At 43.9% G+C, this 22,697-nt stretch overlaps 1 protein-coding gene across 4 annotated transcripts in view; it reads right to left on the reverse strand.

Moving 5' to 3' along the window:
• DRD2 (dopamine receptor D2) overlaps nucleotides 1–22,697 on the reverse strand; it is a 593,536-nt gene that overhangs the window by 247,199 nt on the left and 323,640 nt on the right. For all 4 annotated transcript variants that reach the window (XM_068240780.1, XM_068240778.1, XM_068240777.1 and 1 more), the window contains one exon: nucleotides 6,548–6,845. In XM_068240780.1, the coding sequence (XP_068096881.1) occupies nucleotides 6,548–6,814 (267 nt within the window). In that variant the 5' untranslated portion in view covers nucleotides 6,815–6,845. The remainder of the gene's footprint in view (nucleotides 1–6,547; nucleotides 6,846–22,697) is intronic.

Below are 22,697 nucleotides of genomic sequence, written 5' to 3' on the forward strand. Positions count from 1 at the left end.
CTCCTCTGGAATGCCCTTCCACAGCACATCCGCCACTCTCCCACCTATGAAATCTTTAAACGCTACCTCAAAACCCACCTTTTCTGACAAGCATATTCTCTAGCTTAGGCCATGCACCCATTAAATAACCTACGCACTGCCTGTACATACAGTGGGTTGCAAAAGTATTCGGCCTCCTTGAAGTTTTCCACATTTTTTTCATATTACTGCCACAAACATGAATCAATTTTATTGGAATTCCAACATGAAAGACCAACACAAAGTGGTGTACATGTGAGAAGTGGAATGAATATCATACATGATTCCAAACATTTTTTTTTACAAATAAATAACTGCAAAGTGGTGTGTGCATAATTATTCGGTTACCTTTGATCTGAGTGCAGTCAGTTGCCTATAGACATTGCCTGATGAGTGCTAATGACTAAATAGAGTGCACCTGTGTGTAATCTAATGTCAGTACAAATACAGCTGCTCTTTGAGGGCCTCAGAGGTTGTCTAAGAGAATATTGGAAGCAACAACAATGTGAAGTCGAAATAACACACAAGACAGGTCAGGGATCAAGTTATTGAGAAATTTAAAGCAGGCTTAGGCTACAAAAAGATTTCCAAAGCCTTGAACATCCCAAGGAGCAATTTTCAAGTGATCATTCAGAAATGGAAGGAGTATGGCACAACTGTAAACCTACCAAGACAAGGCCATCCACCTAAACTCACAGGCCGAACAAGGAGAGCGCTGATAAGAAATGCAGTCAAGAGGCCCATGGTGATTCTGGACGAGCTGCAGAGATCTACAGATCAGGTGGGAGACTCTGTCCATAGGACAACTATTAGTCATGCACTGTACAAAGTTGGCCTTCATGGAAGAGTGGCAAGAAGAAAGGCATTGTTAACAGAAAGCATAAGAAGTCCCGTTTGCAGTTTGCCACAAGCCATGTGGGGGACACAGCAACCATGTGGAAGAAGGTGCTCTGGTCAGATGAGACCAAAATGGAACTTTTTGGTCAAAATGCAAAACGCTATGTGTGGCAGAAAACTAACACTGCACATCACTCTGAACACACCATCCCCTCTGTCAAATATGGTGGTGGCAGCATCATGCTCGGGGGGTGCATCTCTTCAGCAGAGACAGGGAAGCTGGTCAGAGTTCATGGGAAGATGGATGGAGCCAAATTCAGGGAAAACTTGGAAGAAAACCTCTTGGAGACTGCAAAAGACTTGAGACTGGGGCGGAGGTTCACCTTCCAGCAGGACAATGACCCTAAACATAAAGCCAGGGCAACAATGGAATGGTTTAAAACAAAACATATCTATGTGTTAGAATGGCCCAGTCAAAGTCCAGCTCTAAATCCAATCGAGAATCTGTGGCAAGATCTGAAAACTGCTGTTCACAAACGCTGTCCATCTAATCTGACTGAGCTGGAGCTGTTTTGCAAAGAAGAATGGGCAAGGATTTCAGTCTCTAGATGTGCAAAGTTGGTAGAGACATACCCTAAAAGACTGGCAGCTGTAATTGCAGCAAAAGGTAGTTCTACAAAATATTGACTCAGGGGGCCGAATAATTACGCACACCCCACTTTGCAGTTATTTATTTGTAAAAAATGTTTGGAATGATGTATGATTTTCGATCCACTTCTCACATGTACACCACTTTGTACTGGTCCTTTACGTGGAATTCCAATAAAATTGATGCATGTTTGTGGCAGTAATGTGACAAAATGTGGAAAACTTCAAAGGGGCCGAATACGTTTGCAACCCAGTGTATACTGTATACTTCCCCACCTCTTCTTTCCACCCCATTCCTTTAGATTGTTAGCTCGCAAGGGCAGGGCTCTCACCCTTTTGTGTTATGGAATGTTATTAATTGAATTGCTTGCACTCTGTTAGACATTTATACATTTTAGTCATCATGTTAAATCAAATTGTAATCAGCAGTGCTGTATTGTGTATCAGTGTTCATATTTGATGTATATCATTGTCTGTATCATTATGTATCCCTTGTTTGTTTTCTTACATTGTACAGCGCCACGCAATATGTTGGCGCTTTATAAATAAATAATAATAATAATAATGTATGCCATAAGGGTATATTACTGTTATTTTTGCAAATAAGGGCTTGTAAATAGTGAGAAAGTATTAAAAAAACAAAACTGAAAAATACACCCTTATTTCCAAATAAAATATTGTCAACATACATTGTACTGGGGACACAATTTAAATGCTGTAATAATAACTGGGACAAATGGGAAAATAAAATGTGTGGGATATAGCTACAGCTGCACATTTTATTTTAAAACTATAATGGCTGAAAACTGAGAAATAATGCATGTTTTTCATATTATTCCCACTAAAATGTGTATAAAATAAAATAATTATTAGCAAAAACTACCACCTAAAGAAAGCCCAATTTGTAGCGGAAAAAAAAACAATGTATAGACCATTTAATTGTGATGAGTAGTGATAAAGCTACTACGTTACTAAGAGATACTATACATGACTTCATACTAGAAAATAATCTTATTTCTCAGCATCAACATGGGTTTACTAAAGACAGGTTCTGTTTGACTAACATGCTCAGCTTTTATGAGGTAGTGAATGCTAATATGGATATTGGGAATGCTGTAGATGTGATATACTTGGACTTTGCAAAGGCCTTCGACACTGTTCCCCACAAAAGTCTGGTGCAAAAGTTGAGGATGCAAGGACTGGGGAAGAGTCTGTGTGCATGGATAGGGAACTGGCTAATGGACAGAAAACAAAGAGTTGTGGTCAATGGATCATACTCAAAATGGGAGACTGTTAGCAGTGGGGTCCCACAGGGGTCTGTTCTGGGTCCAGTGCTCTTCAATTTATTTATTAATGACCTAGTAGATGCAGTAGTGAGCAATGTTGCTATTTTTGCAGATGATACAAAATTGTGCAGAATCATCAACTCTCAGGAAGATAGTGTCATATTGCAACAGGATCTGGATAGGATGGCTATATGGGCACATACATGGCAGATGAAATTCAATGTTGAAAAATGTAAAGTCATGCATTTTGGACGTACTAATGGTCTAGCACCATACAAAATAAATGGGATACAGTTGGGGACATCAAACTTGGAGAAGGACTTAGGAGTACTCATCGACAACAAGTTAAATAATCGTACACAATGTCAAGCAGCTGCAGCTAAAGCTAACAAAATTTTGGGATGCATTAAAAGGGAAATAAAAACTCGAGATGCTAGCATAATATTGCCCCTGTTTAACTCTCTAGTAAGGCCACATTTGGAATATGGAATTCAGTTCTGGGCACCACATTACAAAAAAGATATTGCAGTTTTAGAGCAGGTGCAGAGACGAGTAACAAAATTGATACGTGGGATGGAAGGTCTCACTTATCAAAAAAGGTTAGATAAACTGGGTTTATTTAGTCTAGAGAAAAGATGCCTTAGAGGGGATCTAATTAATATGTATAAATACATCAGAGGGCAATATAATAGCTTGGCGGATGAGCGTTTTGTCCCTAGGCCTTCTCAAAGGACTAGAGGACATGATCTGCGCATGGAGGAAAAACGTTTTAGCCATTTATTTAGGAAAGGGTTCTTTACAGTAAGAGTGATTAAGATGTGGAATGCATTGCCACAGGAAGTCGTTATGGCAAACTCTATACCTGCATTTAAAGGGGGCTTAGATGCTTTCCTTGCATCAAAAGACATCCATGGCTACAATTACTAGGTAATGCCTAATGATGTTGTTCCAGGGATTTTATCTGATTGCCATCTGGAGTCGGGAAGGCATTTTTCCCTTTAGGGGCTAATTGGACCATGCCTTGTAAGGGTTTTTTCACCTTTCTCTGGATCAACAGGGATATGTGAGGGAGCAGGCTGGTGTTGTACTTTATACTGGTTGAACTCGATGGACGTATGTCTTTTTTCAACCAAAATAACTATGTATATTGGTGAATAAATGGGAGGAGCGCTGACATGTGAAAATTGCTCTGATCCCTAAGGGGAACACAACCTATAGTGGTTAAGTGGTTAATTGTATATCCTCAACTGCTATTACAAATATGTGATCTTCTAAAAACAAACAATTCTAGTGCAATAAAGAAGGCAGAAGACCTGATTAACACAAATCAACACTTGATGAGTTTATTAGAACAGACAAGTTATTTTGTGGCAAGAGATGTTTGCTGAATATAGAACAAGCTTTGCATATAATCCAATAACTAAAGCAAGGTCAAGGTCACTAGGTCATTTTTTACATCAACCTTTATGTGATCCTACTCTTTTCCATTAAAACTGATATATCAAGGTATTGCTAACAATGGATAGTTGCAACGAACACACATAATCACACATTTTTTTTCAACTGATGTTACTTAGAGGGTTTTTTTTTCTTCAGGTGGAATAAAACAGATATAAACTTCAAATGGGGAAATGCTGACCCTAAGTTATGCACATAATTGTGCATACCAGCCCAATACGTTTTTATAGATTTCATATGTTTATACTTATATCTAGATATAGGTAGTGTTTTCAGTTATGTTTGGCAGCTAAATATTTTTACACATCAATCCCTTTGTCAAATATACTAATTATGTTCCCACTGGATGGAATCATTATATTTATTTAAATCTTGAAAAAGACCATTGTATATTCTTTTTTACTTAATTTATTCTTTTGCCCATTTACAGCATCCAAACACCACTGAGTAGGTACTGGCCCTGGCCGGGGATTTTAACCCTGGTCTTTAATGTCAAGGGCAGTGCCCTTAACCAGTACTCTAGTCAGCCAGTACGTTATTCAGCTGCACATTTGGTCACCATTATACCTGTATCCGCCCCCCAACTACCCAATACACTGAACACAGGTGGCGAGAGCCCATTGGCTACTCACAAGCCTGCCTTAACCCCGCCCACCCTTCCCAGAAACCCAACTCACTGAACACAGGTGGCGAGAGCCCATTGGCTGCTTGCACACTCACCCTAACCCTGCCCTCCTAACACCTCCCACACATTTAATTGGCCCTTTTAGCAAGAACCTGTATATATAAGGAGTTGAGTGTCCTCACCACTTCACTGAGGCGTTACACCTGCTATTGCTGAAATTCTGGTGAGTTCTTTATGTTATTTTATTTGCACACTTTACCCTGTATTTTTGGCCCCCTGTTCTCTTCTCAATGCTCTATTACCCATTACTCTTGCTGACATATACCCTTTTCCATTACCAATACCACTCATTGCAAATCTGTGTAAAAAACACCCCATAGCCCATTACTATCACGAGCACCATAGCCTCTACCCCCTATTGTTTACTTGCACACCCAACTTTTTTGCCATCTCCACAAACCAATTTTTCATATGGTATGCTTTATGATATGCAATATATTGATATGCAAATTTGTAACTGCAGAATTTACTATAGCATAATGTACTGTCTCTTGTCTACAGTTTTGCCCCCACGTTTATTGCCTGATGAAGCGGGCTGGGCCTGCAAAACGCGTTGCACTGTTTTTGGGGTACCGTATATTAAATGTATTGATTTATATGAAGACAGGACCTTGTGTCTGTTTTTGGGAGGCAAGCCCACAACTTCCTCCAAGCAATTTTTAAAAATGTTATTGACTTTTATCCTGCTGGCGCCTCTGTTCTACATACAAATGCACATATTTGTGTTCATCATCAAGCTGTTTTGTAACAAAATTGATCAGGCTTATACATTGAGTATAGAACTATGGGTTGCCTGTAAATATCCTCATACTGAAATCTGTGAAGTTGGGAAGACCGTGATCCTTAAGTACACACACACACACACACACACACACACACACACACACACACACACACACACACACACACACACACACACACACACACACACACCATTTTTCTATGTTCTAGAGGGCATTTTGTTAGGTAATCTACTTAATCCAGCCATTACTGTAGCCAACAGTCTAACTAACAGCCAACCAATATGCAGAGAACCTATCACCTTCTCTTTCCGTGGCTGAACTGCACCCCAATTATTGTATAGTTCTATACATAGTTTTCAACAACCTATAGAGGGTAAAACACAGAACTATTACAGAAAAATAATAGGAATGTGGTAAGTTTAAAATGTAGCTCTCTTTTACAACAATGTTGTGTCATTGCCTGTTGTTCTTATTATGTGCCTATATTACTTCTTATTTTACTAAACTATAAAAGATATGGCGAGTCTAACATTGACTGCTGACCTGTTGTTGCTGTGTGATTGATGTTCTGTAGAACCTAAAAGATTCGCACTGCATTGTCAGTCAGGTGACATTTTTACAAGATGATACAAATAATATGCTTTATATCTGTTTTATATGACTCACACTTCAGGTTTTAATCATGTAAATGTTTTGGATAGCTGCAGAAGGTTTGGGGTATGAAATACAAACTCTCTATAATACATGAGGTTCACAAGGGCATACAAATCAGTTTGAGGATTACTGCAGGTATTTGTAGATAACACATATAGCTTTAATATAAATATTATTGTAATACATACTATGAATATAAAGATGTAAAACATACATACCTCCAAATAAACCACCCAAGGCATCACCAGTGTTGCCACCAAGAGATCAGCCACAGCCAAGCTTACAATCAGGTAATTTGTGGTTGTCTGTAAAGCTTTCTCCCGGGAAACTGCCATGCAAACCAAAACATTTCCAAAGACAATGACAAAGATAAGGAGAGTAAGCAGCATGGCATAATAATTGTACTCAGTCTTCTCTCCAATGGCTGTGCTATTGGTGCCATTGTTGTATTCATCATTATATATGGACAGATTCCTTAGATCCATGAAGGTGAGAAGGTCCCTCTCCAAGTGAGCCCTGGAAAACAGAAGAAAAAAAAGTGCTATCACAACCCACTACCAAAGGAGCATGTTCATCAAAAAAACAACAACACAATTTTACTTCACTAACAGCAAGAGCAAATAGTGCACATTCAGTTTTTGGTCTCCACTATTGATCTTTAAGCTTGAGTACTTAGAATTTTTAGCTAGTGATGAGTTATTTCTTAGCATTAGAAATAAGGCCTCCATCAGTCAGGAGGCTAAACTGGACACTTGGCAAGCAGTTCAGCATGCCATCTGCTGTCCATGAGCACCATTCATGTGCACTTAAAAGGCAGAAAAGTGTCAGCATTTGTAACACCACCATGTCAGTGGCATTACTCAGCTGCAGAGAACCGCGACATGTGACATCTGAGCATGGCTGCGGCTACACTTAGACACAACATGTCACAGTTCTCTGTAGTTGCCTAAAGCTGGGTAATGCCACACTACAGCCTAGCTCAGATGTGACTCCTGGGAGGGCCTGTCCATCACCAGCACCAAGTACTAACAAGTACCCGGCCGGAGTATGAGAGCCGCTGATAGGTGGTAAGTTAACCACTTCCAGCTGCTCATATGAAAGAGCCTTTAAGTATAAATGTGCTAAAATATAGTATAGCCTCTCCCCATAATGTATAACATATAATAGCAATCCTAAAAAAAATCTAAATATTCTCAGTTGAATTGCCTCAGCTCACAAACAGCATTAATAATTGACTTTGGCATTAGATTCAGTCAGTGCCCAAACTCGACCAACCAAAGTTCAGTAAACTATACAAAATACTAAATCTGCAATGCTACCACTAAGAGCACAGGGCAATACTCTATACTCAAAGCATTTAGAAATATATATTTATATGTAGAACAGAGGCGCCAGCAGGATAAAAGTCAATAACATTTAAAAAAAATTGCTTGAAGGAAGTGGTGGGCTTGCCTCCCAAAAGCAGACACGATATCCTGTCTTCATATAAATCAATACATTTATTATACAGTACCCCAAAAACAGTGCAACGCGTTTCGCAGGCCCAGCCCACTTCATCAGGCAATAAAAGTGGGGACAAAACAGAATTTCGGCAATAGCAGGTGTAGCGCCTCAGTTTCTATTTTATTTTCTATTTCATTTAGAAATATACATCAGGTGATGGCAGAGAGAGTCCACACAAACATGCAACAAGCAGCTGCCAACAAAGTAAGTAAAGTAGCTTTTTTCATATATTGGAGCTCATAAAGACAAAACAAGGACTTAGGCTAAAATATGCAAAAGTACATTATTCTAAAGAGTGTATCTACAAAAACAGATATTAATTTTCACAGAGGTGCCAAGCGTATTTTGGACTCCGTGCTGTGTATCACTCCTGTTGTTTATTGCCTGAGGAAGCGGGATTTTGCCCGTGAAACGCGTTGCAACTTGTCTTTGGAGTATATAAATAAATTATTTATTACTTGAATCGACAGTACCTGTGTCTGTTTTGGGTTGGCTGGTCCACCACCGCATCCCGAACGTTTTAAACGTTTTAGTGACTGTTATCCTACTGGCGCCTCTGTACAGCTCTACAGATGTTAATTTGCATTGTTTAAACTCATCCAGCATTCTACATTAAATAATAACATCCAATAATGTACACATTGCACAAATTAATGTCAGACTTTCTCTATCCTAGATTTATTATTAGCTTTCTAAGACAAGAAATTATAAACAGCTATGCTCTCCCAGAAATCTGGGATAGATCTGTGAGGTCCTTTACATGTTTGTAGACTGGCCATAATCTTTTTTTTTTCGTTATACAAAGCTTTTTATTGTAGAATGCAACAAAGTAAGATAGGCATTTCAATACAGATTATTCGGAATAAGATACATATCAATGTGTATACATAACTCATTGAACATATGTGTACCTATGAAAAAGAGAGATGGCATCATTTAACTTGACAATACCAGTCGTTAATCAACAGGGGAAACCCTTGTCTGACATTTACACAGCCCATGGGGTAGTCAGTAAGGGGATGTGCCCAATTACCTAAACCGGAGAGGCCAGTAGGCCATATGGCCACCCGCCAGTGGAAAAATATCATCTGTTTTAGCTTTAGTTAACAAGAAGAGAAATGACTAAGAAGTAACCCTTAACCACTTAACGACCGCCCACTGCACAGGAGCGGCCGGAAAGTGGATCCCGCAAGGACCGCCGCATGTACAAGAGGAGGCGGTCCTTGTACGGGCATGGGCGGAGCGATCGCATCATCCGTGACGCGATACTCCGCCGGGGATCGATGGCCGGGGATTTAGCCTCCAGCTCGCCGGCCACTTAGCAGCGCCGGCGGGCGGAGGAATACACATATCCGCATGCAAAGTGTATAATAGGCTTTGTAATGCATACAAAGCTTATTATACAGGCTGCCTCCTGCCCTGGTGGTCCCAGTGTCCAAGGGACCACCAGGGCAGGCTGCAGCCACACTAGTCTGCACCCAATCACACTGGTCATTTTGCGACATTTGGTTTCAAGACTACTCCTCACGGTTTAGGGCCCCTAAAATGCCAGGGCAGTATAGAAACCCCACAAATGACCCCATTCTAGAAAGAAGACACCCAAAGGTATTCCGTTAGTAGTATGGTGAGTTCATAGAAGATTTTATTTTTTGTCACAAATTAGCGGAAAATGACACTTTGTGAAAAAAAAAACAATTAAAATCAATTTCCGCTAACTTGTGACAAAAAAATAAAATCTTCTATGAACTCACCATACTCCTAATGGAATACTTTGGGGTGTCTTCTTTCTAAAATGGTGTCATTTGTGGGCTTCCTATACTGCCCTGGCATTTTAGGGGCCCTAAACCGTGAGGGGTAGTCTTGAAACAAAAATGACCTGTGAAACCCTAAAGGTACTCATTGGACTTTGGGCCCCTTAGCGCAGTTAGGCTGCAAAAAAGTGCCACACATGTGGTATCGCCGTACTCAGGAGAAGTAGTATAATGTGTTTTGGGGTGTATTTTTACACATACCCATGCTGAGTGGGAGAAATATCTCTGTAAATGGACTATTGTGTGTCACAAGTTAGCAGAAATGGAAACTTTTTTTTTTTCTTGTCACAAACTGTCATTTTCCGCTAACTTGTGACAAAAAATAATATCTTCTATGAACTCACTATGCCTCTCAGTGAATACTTTGGGATGTCTTCTTTCCAAAATGGGGTCATTTGGGGGGTATTTATACTATCCTGGAATTCTAGCCCCTCATGAAACATGACAGGGGGTCAGAAAAGTCATAGATGCTTGAAAATGGGAAAATTCACTTTTTGCACCATAGTTTGTAAACGCTATAACTTTTACCCAAACCAATAAATATAGGCTGAACGGGTTTTTTTTTTTTTATCAAAAACATGTTTGTCCACATTTTTCGTGCTGCATGTATACAGAAATTTTACTTTATTTGAAAAATGTCAGCACAGAAAGTTAAAAAAATCATTTTTTTGACAAAATTCATGTCTTTTTTGATGAATATAATAAAAAGTAAAAATCGCAGCAGCAATCAAATCGCACCAAAAGAAAGCTTTATTAGTGACAAGAAAAGGAGCCAAAATTCATTTAGGCGGTAGGTTGTATAAGCGAGCAATAAACCTGAAAGCTGCAGTGGTCTGAATGGAAAAAAAGGGTCTGGTCCTTAAGGGGGGTAAAGCCTGCGGTCCTCAAGTGGTTAACATTAACCTATTGAACATAAGGAACAGACAAAACAAAACAAACCAATGTCTAAACAAGTTTAGATAGTGATAAACTCTGATGTCATCGTTGGATACAGAGAAGAAGAAAATTGCATATAAACCAGGGGTTTATAACCAAGATTTAGGGGTAATGTAGTTTTCAGATTTAGCTCCTAATCTAGCGCTGATCTTTTGCTCCAGTTGGATGTTTGAGCAAGTGGAGGATAGTGTGTGTCGACTGGCCATAATCTTGGATGCCTATGCCATTGGTATTCATTTTACTAATCTTCCAATCCTGCAATATCTACAAAATATGGTAGGTTAGTAATTCTTAAAGGAGTAAACTTAAAGGAAATTCCTCGAGGCTGAGGCCTAGCAATGCAATCTCAGAATTCTTACTAAGGAATTTAATTTTAACTAATTGATACTCAGATTATTGCAGATTATATAAGAAGGGTATAGATACAACAAGCTGTGTGTGACACTTCAACATGTACCCTGTTGTAATATCATTTGTTACTGAATACTACCCTAATTATGAGTGGCTATTGGAGAAAAAGTAAAATGCACAAAGGATATTTTTTTCATCACAAATGATTTTGTGACTAAAACGGCATGTTCTAACTATATTTAGAGCTCTAATGCAAGCTTCATTTAAAGTAACCTCTTACTAAGTTATCTCAAAAGTCTATAGCTTGAGCCTCAAATGTTCTCCAATTCAAGAATTCCTCTGTAAACAGAGCAATAAACTGAAGAGAATGGTCCTAGGAAATGTGTGAAGATAAAAAATGGCATGTAAAAATAAACAAGTATATGTTTATGGAAAGCTTTGGGGAATATCATTTTACTTTGGGCCATTCATTTTGAGTCCAGTATACCAAGTAGACAAGTAGTGCTGTCCAATGTCTGGTGTAGTTTGCTGAATTAGAAAAAGACCCCTTTCGTAATCTGTCCCCAAACACTCAGGAAGCATCTCTCTTAAGATACCAGGATTGTCACTGTAGGAGCTTGATGACCGGTAGCATTATTACCAAGTAGTGGTGCTCAGCAGAGCTCGAATATTCGAGTAGCTCGAATATTCGAGCTCTTTTTCAGCTATTCGAGCTCGGTATTCGAGCTCCGAATAGCTGTAGCTATTCGAATGGGCTATTCGAGAACACTCGAATAGCCCATTCACTATTCGAGCTATTCGAGCAAACCGGCGCTATTCGAGCTCGGTACCGAGCTCGAATAGCGTCATAGCCCAGATTGATGTGCTTAGAGCCAATCAGAGGGCTCCCAGGCCCTCTGACGGCAGCCAATCACAGAGGGGGACCCTGGCCAGCCCCTACCCTATAAATAGCGGCCGCCATGTTCGGGTTTTCCATGCTTGCCTGAGACTTGTACAGAGAGAGATCTGCTCCTTTGTGCTTTGGCTTAGCAAGTGCTCTATTGTGTTCATTTACCTAGCGTTTTTGCTCACCTACACCTGCCATATACACCTGTATTGTTGTTATTTAGATAGACATTGTATTTTAGTTAGTAGCTTGTGTGTTACATTAGAGACAGGCAGCTGCTGCAAGCTTACAGGTTTAGGCCTCAGGGGGGCCTTGCCTCTGTGGGCAGCTGTCCTCTGTTTATTTCTCTCATCATCTATACCAGTATTTCTGCTGTCCTTTACTAATAGTATTGTAGTTATACTGTACTAGGAGTAGGACACTCACTGACTGTCACTGTTTATAGGCTACTAGCTAGCTCCTGCGTGTGTGCACTCACTCACTGTCTGTGTGTACACACACTCTATTTCCTTCTGATTACTGATTGATTATTGTTAGTTGTACTTACTTACTACTTACTCTTACTGTACCCGTAGGGACACTCACTGTCACTGTTCATATAGGCTACTAGCTCCTGCGTGTGCGCACTCACTGTCTGAGTGTACACACACAACACACACTCTATTTCCTTCTGATCGCTGATTGATTATTGTAATTAGTTAGTTCTACTTACTGTTACTACTTACTCTTACTGTACTAGGAGTCTAGGACACTCAGTCACTGTGTTCATAGGCTACTAGCTCCTGCGTGCGTGCACTCACTGTCTGAGTGTACACACACCCACACTCCATTTCCTTCTGATCGCTGATTGATTATTGTTATTAGTTAGTTCTACTTACTGTTACTACTTACTTACTCTTACTGTACTAGGAGTCTAGGACACTCAGTCACTGTGTCCATAGGCTACTAGCTCCTGCGTGCGTGCACTCACTGTCTGAGTGTACACACACCACCCACACTCCATTTCCTTCTGATCGCTGATTGATTATTGTTATTAGTTAGTTCTACTACTTACTGTTACTACTTACTGTACTAGGAGTCTAGGACACTCAGTCACTGTGTCCATAGGCTACTAGCTCCTGCGTGCGTGCACTCACTGTCTGAGTGTACACACACCACCCACACTCCATTTCCTTCTGATCGCTGATTGATTATTGTTATTAGTTAGTTCTACTACTTACTGTTACTACTTACTTACTCTTACTGTACTAGGAGTCTAGGACACCCAGTCACTGTGTCCATAGGCTACTAGCTCCTGCGTGCGTGCACTCACTGTCTGAGTGTACACACACCACCCACACTCCATTTCCTTCTGATCGCTGATTGATTATTGTTATTAGTTAGTTCTACTTACTGTTACTACTTACTTACTCTTACTGTACTAGGAGTCTAGGACACTCAGTCACTGTGTCCATAGGCTACTAGCTCCTGCGTGCGTGCACTCACTGTCTGAGTGTACACACACCACCCACACTCCATTTCCTTCTGATCGCTGATTGATTATTGTTATTAGTTAGTTCTACTACTTACTGTTACTACTTACTGTACTAGGAGTCTAGGACACTCAGTCACTGTGTCCATAGGCTACTAGCTCCTGCGTGCGTGCACTCACTGTCTGAGTGTACACACACCACCCACACTCCATTTCCTTCTGATCGCTGATTGATTATTGTTATTAGTTAGTTCTACTACTTACTGTTACTACTTACTTACTCTTACTGTACTAGGAGTCTAGGACACCCAGTCACTGTGTCCATAGGCTACTAGCTCCTGCGTGCGTGCACTCACTGTCTGAGTGTACACACACCACCCACACTCCATTTCCTTCTGATCGCTGATTGATTATTGTTATTAGTTAGTTCTACTTACTGTTACTACTTACTTACTCTTACTGTACTAGGAGTCTAGGACACTCAGTCACTGTGTCCATAGGCTACTAGCTCCTGCGTGCGTGCACTCACTGTCTGAGTGTACACACACCACCCACACTCCATTTCCTTCTGATCGCTGATTGATTATTGTTATTAGTTAGTTCTACTACTTACTGTTACTACTTACTGTACTAGGAGTCTAGGACACTCAGTCACTGTGTCCATAGGCTACTAGCTCCTGCGTGCGTGCACTCACTGTCTGAGTGTACACACACCACCCACACTCCATTTCCTTCTGATCGCTGATTGATTATTGTTATTAGTTAGTTCTACTACTTACTGTTACTACTTACTTACTCTTACTGTACTAGGAGTCTAGGACACCCAGTCACTGTGTCCATAGGCTACTAGCTCCTGCGTGCGTGCACTCACTGTCTGAGTGTACACACACCACCCACACTCCATTTCCTTCTGATCGCTGATTGATTATTGTTATTAGTTAGTTCTACTTACTGTTACTACTTACTTACTCTTACTGTACTAGGAGTCTAGGACACTCAGTCACTGTGTCCATAGGCTACTAGCTCCTGCGTGCGTGCACTCACTGTCTGAGTGTACACACACCACCCACACTCCATTTCCTTCTGATCGCTGATTGATTATTGTTATTAGTTAGTTCTACTACTTACTGTTACTACTTACTGTACTAGGAGTCTAGGACACTCAGTCACTGTGTCCATAGGCTACTAGCTCCTGCGTGCGTGCACTCACTGTCTGAGTGTACACACACCACCCACACTCCATTTCCTTCTGATCGCTGATTGATTATTGTTATTAGTTAGTTCTACTACTTACTGTTACTACTTACTGTACTAGGAGTCTAGGACACTCAGTCACTGTGTCCATAGGCTACTAGCTCCTGCGTGCGTGCACTCACTGTCTGAGTGTACACACACCACCCACACTCCATTTCCTTCTGATCGCTGATTGATTATTGTTATTAGTTAGTTCTACTACTTACTGTTACTACTTACTTACTCTTACTGTACTAGGAGTCTAGGACACCCAGTCACTGTGTCCATAGGCTACTAGCTCCTGCGTGCGTGCACTCACTGTCTGAGTGTACACACACCACCCACACTCCATTTCCTTCTGATCGCTGATTGATTATTGTTATTAGTTAGTTCTACTTACTGTTACTACTTACTTACTCTTACTGTACTAGGAGTCTAGGACACTCAGTCACTGTGTCCATAGGCTACTAGCTCCTGCGTGCGTGCACTCACTGTCTGAGTGTACACACACACCACCCACACTCCATTTCCTTCTGATCGCTGATTGATTATTGTTATTAGTTAGTTCTACTTACTGTTACTACTTACTTACTCTTACCGTACTAGGAGTCTAGGACACTCAGTCACTGTGTCCATAGGCTACTAGCTCCTGCGTGCGTGCACTCACTGTCTGAGTGTACACACACTAAATTTACTTGTGATTACTACTACTGATTATTGTAACTGCTAGTTGTACTTCCTGACTGTTAATACTTACTTACTGTACTAGGGGACACTCACTCAGTCACCTCACCAACCAACCCACTCCATTAAAGTACCCCACTTTTCACCCGCCCTTTTACAAAACTTTTGTCTATACGCCCAAAACATTGAAGATGTCTGGAAGTGGCAGCCAGCGCGGTTTGGGCAAGGGGAAGGGCAGCAAGGGAATCAGGAAGAGAGGGAGCAGCATTGTGGCAAGCCGCGGCCGCGGGCGCGCCACCATGCACAGTTCCGCAGCAGCAGCAGCAGCGTCAGTGGCTAACATTCCTCCCATAGCCACTGGCCGTGGACGCCTTGGGCGCCGCCCAGGAGGAGCATCTGCAACTCACGCTGCAGAGACACAGCAGCAGCAGCGTGTAGCACCTGCTCCCATTTTCCTCCAGCCGGGTCGGAAACGTCCCATTGAGGAAAAGGATGCAGACACTGTGGTGCAACTCATGACGGAGGATGAGCAGCCCGCCATCAGCTCTGCATCCGAGGCCTCCACCCTCACCACCACCACCCCTGTTCGCAGCAGCCGCCCAGCAGGGCCTGGGGAGGAGGCCAGTTCACCGTCAGTCGCCGACCTGTCACTCAGCACTCTTTTGACCCCAGGCATGATGAGTCAATTGAATGCTGTTGTTGGCGATTTGGAGGAGGAGATGCTGATGGGCACTTTGGGGGAGGAGGGATTGGACAGCAAGACTGTGGCGACAGTCAAGCGTCCCATCCATGCATCAGCAGAGGAGTTTGGGGGGTCATCATCAGAGCAGGACATGTTTCAGGAGGGGCATGATGATGATGACCCGGTGACAGACAGAGACTGGGTGCCAACACATCCAGAGGATGTCGTCCTCAGCAGCTCTGAGGAGGAGGAGGAGGATGCGGTTGTGGGCCTTGCAAGGAGGCGCATCATTGCAAGCATTGGCAGCGTCCCACAGCCTGCTGGTGTCTCAGGCTCAGCAGCAGCAGCAGCAGCATCAGCCAGTACCACCACCAGCCGCACCCAAGACCCCCCCCCCCCCCCCAACCACCACAGGGAAACAGGCAGCAGCGCTTCCATGCCGTAGGGGGATGTTTTTGTCACCAATCTGGCGGTTTTTCACCATGCCCACAGTGTACAGCAAGTACGCCACTTGCAACCACTGTCAGCGGAAGTTGAGCAGAGGTGCAGACCCCTTGAAGTTCAGCACCAGCTCGCTGATCAACCACCTTTCTGCGAAACACTTCCACCAGCATGAGGAGTTCCAGAGGCTGAAGGCATCTGGTGCTGGCAGTGGCACCAATCCCATCACTGCACAGCCTTCAGCAGCAGCAGCAGCAACAGCAGCCACCCGCCCTCCTGCTCCTCCAGCAGCACCAGCAGGAGTGCGGAAACGCCCTGCTCCTCCCCCCTCTGCAACTCCTGCCGCCGACACTGAGGCCTGTTCTGGCAGCCAGTCCTCAGTGGCCTCCTCTGCTCCGTCTGCTGATTCCCGTGCCAGCAAAAAGGCACGCCAGAGCCTTTTGAGCGAGTCCTTCCAGGGGGTGGTTAGGGCTCTGCCTCCCAGCAGCCGTCGCGTGCGGCAGCTGAACGGCTTGCTGGCACGGGCCATGTGCTCCCAACTCCTGCCGTACACGCTCGTGCAGGAGGGGAGCGACATGCGGGCGCTGCTTGCTTGTGCAGCCCCAGACTGGCAGCTCCCCAGCAGACACTTCTTCGCCCGCAAGGCCATTCCTGCACTGCACCGCTTTGTGATGGCCAATGTGGAGCGAGGGCTGGAGCACGCGGTTGGTGAAAGGGTCCACGTCACCATGGACTCCTGGAGCAGCCGCTTCGGGACAGGCCGCTACCTGTCCTTCACTGTCCACTGGGTCAGCTTGGTGGAAGGGGGTGAGGATGGGAGAGCAGCAGCGGGCACAGCAGCAGCAGCAACACAGTGGGTGGTGCCACCCCGCAGGGTCAGGGGAACTGCAGCGGGTTCCTCCGATCCTCTGCCATCCTCCGCCACACCTGGCCAAACCCCCCGCCTCAGCAGCAGTGTGAAGGCCCGCCACTGCCAAGCGCTGCTGCACTTGGTCAGCCTTGGCAAGACCAAGCTGACGGCAGCCCACGTGTTGGCCAAACTCCAGGAGCAGGAGCGGATTTGGCTGACCCCCAGAGGCCTCAGAGTCGGAGAGGTGGTGTCCGACAATGGGGCCAATCTGGTTGCTGCCATAGACAGGGGAAACCTGACCCACATCCCCTGTCTTGCCCACGTGCTGAACCTGGTGGTGCAGAAGTTCCTGCGCACCTACCAGGGGATGGACGAGCTGCTGGAAACGGCAAGGAACGTTGTGCGTCACTTCCGGCGCTCGGCTGCAGCCTGTGCGAGCCTGGAAGACGTGCAAAAGGAGCTGGATCTGCCACGCCATCGGCTGATCATTGACGTTCCGACTCGCTGGAACTCCACCCTGGCGATGTTGGAGCGTCTGGTTGAACAGAAGCACGCTGTCAACCACTACCTTGCCCTGGCCACTGTTTCCGCAGCTCAGAGAAGGGACAAGACCAGCAACATCCCGTCCATCGTCCCCGATGATGACTGGAGGCACATGCAGCAGGTGTGCTTAGTGCTGGCTCCCTTCCTGCAGGCCACAAACATGGTGAGCAGGGACCATGCTATGGTCTGCGAGTGGGTGCCCCTGGTTTCTCTGCTGAACAGGGCACTCGATGCTTTGCTGGCACAGGGAGCGGCAGCCTTGGACCAGCAGGAGCGGCAAGCAGCTGCACAGTCCACCTCTGAGGGGGAGGAGGAGGAGGACTTGGTGGAGGTCCCTGACCTGGCTGCTGATGAGGGGGATCAGCGCAGTGCAGCTGAGTTGGTGCGGGGGTGGAGAGAGGATGAGGCAGCAGAGGAGGAGGATGAGGAGGACAGCACTGACGTCGATGTGCCAGCAGACGTGGCCCGCCTCTTCCCAATGGCAGCGCACATGCTGACGTGCCTGCGCAGGGACCCCAGGGTGATCCAGATGAAGCAGAGGGAGGACATCTGGATCAGCATGATGTTGGACCCACGCCTCAAGGGGAAGTTGAGCCAGTTCCTGCCGCCTGCAGGAGGAGACCCAGCGCAACAAATAAGGAGCTTGCAGCAGGCCCTTGTTGAGCGCTTGGAGGAAGCCTTCCCCCAGCCTTCCACCCCCACTGTCCAGCAGCCAGCACAGAGGCAGCAGCAGGTGCCTGCATCCAGCAGCAGCAAGCGCCCCACAGACCTGCTGTCTCTCAGCCACGAGCTCTACAGGACTGTAGAGGCTCCGGCAGCAGTGACTAGAGAGGAGATGCATGCAGCAGCATCCTCCTCCGGTCACAGCCAGCGCCTGACCCGCATGGTGGCTGACTACATGGGGTCCTACAGCGGGCTTGACAGCGATGCCCCTGTTGATCCCATGGAGTATTGGGTCAAGCGCATGGAGATCTGGAGCGAGCTGGCGCAGTACGCCCTGGAAGTGCTGTCCTGCCCCCCTTCCAGCGTGCTGTCCGAGCGCTGCTTCAGTGCAGCTGGTGGCGTGGTCACCGAGAAACGCTCACGTCTGTCTCACAAGTCTGTGGACAGACTGACGTTTCTCAAGATGAACCAGGCGTGGGTGGAAGGCGAGTTCCTGGCCCCTGTTGTCGGCGAGAGGGGGACATGAACTGGCTGCCGGAACTTAGTACCATCGTTAATGTGCCTTAACACCCTTTACCACCTCCTGGCTCCTGCTCACTAAGCCAGCCTGGTTCACTTTGACTATTACGTCGCCTGCAGCCACACATTTCACACCTACAGTGGGCTGCTGCTGTGTACTGCCCTTCTGCTGTCTGTCTGTGTTTCCCACTGCCAGGGTACACAGAATTACCTTCTGCTGCCACTCTGCCACCAGCTATTACGTCAAAACAATAGCTATATTGGTTGTAAAACCAAAACCAAAAAAAACCAATAAAAAAAAAAAAAGGTTTAATTTTTCTGAGGTGCCCGGGTTGAAAACTGTGTTGTCCCAGTTGTGTATTGGACACAATGTGGGCTGCACGACCGCTGTCTGGGACCTCCTGTTGTGTTTATTTACAGCCCTGGTATCACCGCTAGGTACCAGGGCTATTATGTCACGCTGCCTACCTGCTGCCACACTCACACTGCTCCTCCATTCCTCCTGCTGCTGCTGTCTGTCTGTGTTTCCCACTGCCAGGGTACACAGAATTACCGTCTGCTGCCACTCTGCCACCAGCTATTACGTCACAACAATAGCTGCTCACACTGCTCCTCCATTCCTCCTGCTGCTGCTGTCTGTCTGTGTTTCCCACTGCCAGGGTACACAGAATTACCTTCTGCTGCCACTCTGCCACCAGCTATTACGTCAAAACAATAGCTATATTGGTTGTAAAACCAAAACCAAAAAAAACCAATAAAAAAAAAAAAAGGTTTAATTTTTCTGAGGTGCCCGGGTTGAAAACTGTGTTGTCCCAGTTGTGTATTGGACACAATGTGGGCTGCACGACCGCTGTCTGGGACCTCCTGTTGTGTTTATTTACAGCCCTGGTATCACCGCTAGGTACCAGGGCTATTATGTCACGCTGCCTACCTGCTGCCACACTCACACTGCTCCTCCATTCCTCCTGCTGCTGCTGTCTGTCTGTGTTTCCCACTGCCAGGGTACACAGAATTACCGTCTGCTGCCACTCTGCCACCAGCTATTACGTCACAACAATAGCTGCTCACACTGCTCCTCCATTCCTCCTGCTGCTGCTGTCTGTCTGTGTTTCCCACTGCCAGGGTACACAGAATTACCTTCTGCTGCCACTCTGCCACCAGCTATTACGTCAAAACAATAGCTATATTGGTTGTAAAACCAAAACCAAAAAAAACCAATAAAAAAAAAAAAAGGTTTAATTTTTCTGAGGTGCCCGGGTTGAAAACTGTGTTGTCCCAGTTGTGTATTGGACACAATGTGGGCTGCACGACCGCTGTCTGGGACCTCCTGTTGTGTTTATTTACAGCCCTGGTATCACCGCTAGGTACCAGGGCTATTATGTCACGCTGCCTACCTGCTGCCACACTCACACTGCTCCTCCATTCCTCCTGCTGCTGCTGTCTGTCTGTGTTTCCCACTGCCAGGGTACACAGAATTACCGTCTGCTGCCACTCTGCCACCAGCTATTACGTCACAACAATAGCTGCTCACACTGCTCCTCCATTCCTCCTGCTGCTGCTGTCTGTCTGTGTTTCCCACTGCCAGGGTACACAGAATTACCTTCTGCTGCCACTCTGCCACCAGCTATTACGTCAAAACAATAGCTATATTGGTTGTAAAACCAAAACCAAAAAAAACCAATAAAAAAAAAAAAAGGTTTAATTTTTCTGAGGTGCCCGGGTTGAAAACTGTGTTGTCCCAGTTGTGTATTGGACACAATGTGGGCTGCACGACCGCTGTCTGGGACCTCCTGTTGTGTTTATTTACAGCCCTGGTATCACCGCTAGGTACCAGGGCTATTATGTCACGGCGAGCTGCCTGCCTCATTGACTGCCTGCTGCCACACACTCATCCTCCTCCTCCTGCTGCTGAATTTACCTCCTGCTGTCTTTGTGTTTCCACTGCCAGGGAGCACATACAATGGCGCTTCCAACATGCGTGCGCCCACCAGCTATTTGTTACGCTCAAAAATAGCTGCATTTCTTTAAAAAAAAATTTGAAAAGAGAAATACGTGAAGAAGAAGAAGAAGACGATATTGAAAAAGAAGGAGAAGGAGAAGATGAAGAAGAAGATGAAGAAGAAGATGAAGAAGAAGAAGATGAAGATGAAGAAGATGAAGATGAAGAAGAAGAAGAAGATGAAGAAGAAGAAGATGAAGAAGAAGATGAAGAAGATGAAGATGAAGAAGAAGAAGAAGATGATGAAGAAGATGAAGAAGAAGAAGAAGAAGATGAAGAAGAAGAAGATGAAGAAGAAGAAGATGAAGAAGAAGATGAAGAAGATGAAGAAGAAGATGAAGAAGATGAAGATGAAGAAGAAGAAGAAGATGATGAAGAAGATGAAGAAGAAGAAGAAGAAGATGAAGAAGATGAAGAAGAAGAAGAAGAAGATGAAGAAGAAGAAGAAGAAGATGAAGAAGATGAAGAAGATGAAGAAGATGAAGAAGAAGATGAAGATGAAGAAGATGAAGATGAAGAAGATGAAGATGAAGAAGATGAAGAAGATGAAGAAGAAGAAGAAGATGAAGAAGAAGAAGAAGAAGATGAAGAAGAAGATGAAGAAGATGAAGATGAAGAAGAAGAAGAAGATGATGAAGAAGAAGAAGAAGAAGAAGAAGAAGATCTAGAAGAAGATTAAGAAAGATAAAGAAGAAGAAGAACAAGTATATACAGTAACACTACACTACTGAACCAAATTAAGGACACAACTTCTCTTTCCACATTTTTTTTTAAAGGAACATCCCCACATAATCACTTGCTGTTGTTACTTGGAAAAAAAGATGTTTCTTGCATCATTCACCCTCAAAACAAGTGTTGGAAGCTATTTTGGGCCAATTCGAATAGTCAGCTCGAATAGTGAGCTCGAATACCGACTCGAATAGTGAGCTCGAAGTCCGAGGTCGAATCGAATAGTAAAAAATATTCGACTCGAATATTCGACTGACCTCGAATAATTTACTATTCGAATTCGACCAAATTCGAATTTTTAAAAGGGGTATTTGAGCACCACTATTACCAAGGTTCACTGTATTTTTATATTATGAAGGCGTATATTTTTTATAAAACCGAAGTTAAAAAACAGAAACAAGCCTTTGAAATACTATAGAAAAGGATAAAATAAATACATTTGATGCAACAGGGCTCTAAAAATGAAAGATTTAACTACTTTAAGAAGTTTATTTAAAAAGCATAAGGAAATGTTCCCGTGTCTAGTCTAGAGGAAGTTAAATGTTATCAGCGTAAAGCATTATATAAAAGATGATTTAAACTGAGAGGCTTAACAGAATTGGCTATGCCAGTGGAACGTTTAAAAAAGCATAGATCCATGCCAGAGCCAGAATGGAAGGTGCAATAAAAGAAGCAAGGTATTATAAATATGAAAACCTATATTACATTTTAGAAATATAAAAAGAATGTACAACAACAATTTGGTAGAATTCAATGGATTTAAGGATATACTGGATTTTAAAGTGTAAAAGGATTAGATGAAAAGAACCATTAATAAAAAGTACTAAAAGTAAAATAAATGTTTCAAAGAGATTTGCAAAATGTAGCTACAGTTGCTGTCTAGTTATGTTATTTTAGTGGTCCTGATGCCTAATAATGTTATTTGGAGGTCATGCGGCCTAATTGTTACATAGTTACATAGTTATTATTATTATTATTTAGCATTTATATAGCGCCGACATATTATGCAGCGCTGTACAGTGTATATATATATATATCTTGTCACTAACTGTCCCTCAAAGGAGCTC

Source organism: Hyperolius riggenbachi, chromosome 6 (genome assembly GCF_040937935.1).
Source record: "Hyperolius riggenbachi isolate aHypRig1 chromosome 6, aHypRig1.pri, whole genome shotgun sequence".
Lineage (NCBI taxonomy): Eukaryota > Metazoa > Chordata > Amphibia > Anura > Hyperoliidae > Hyperolius > Hyperolius riggenbachi.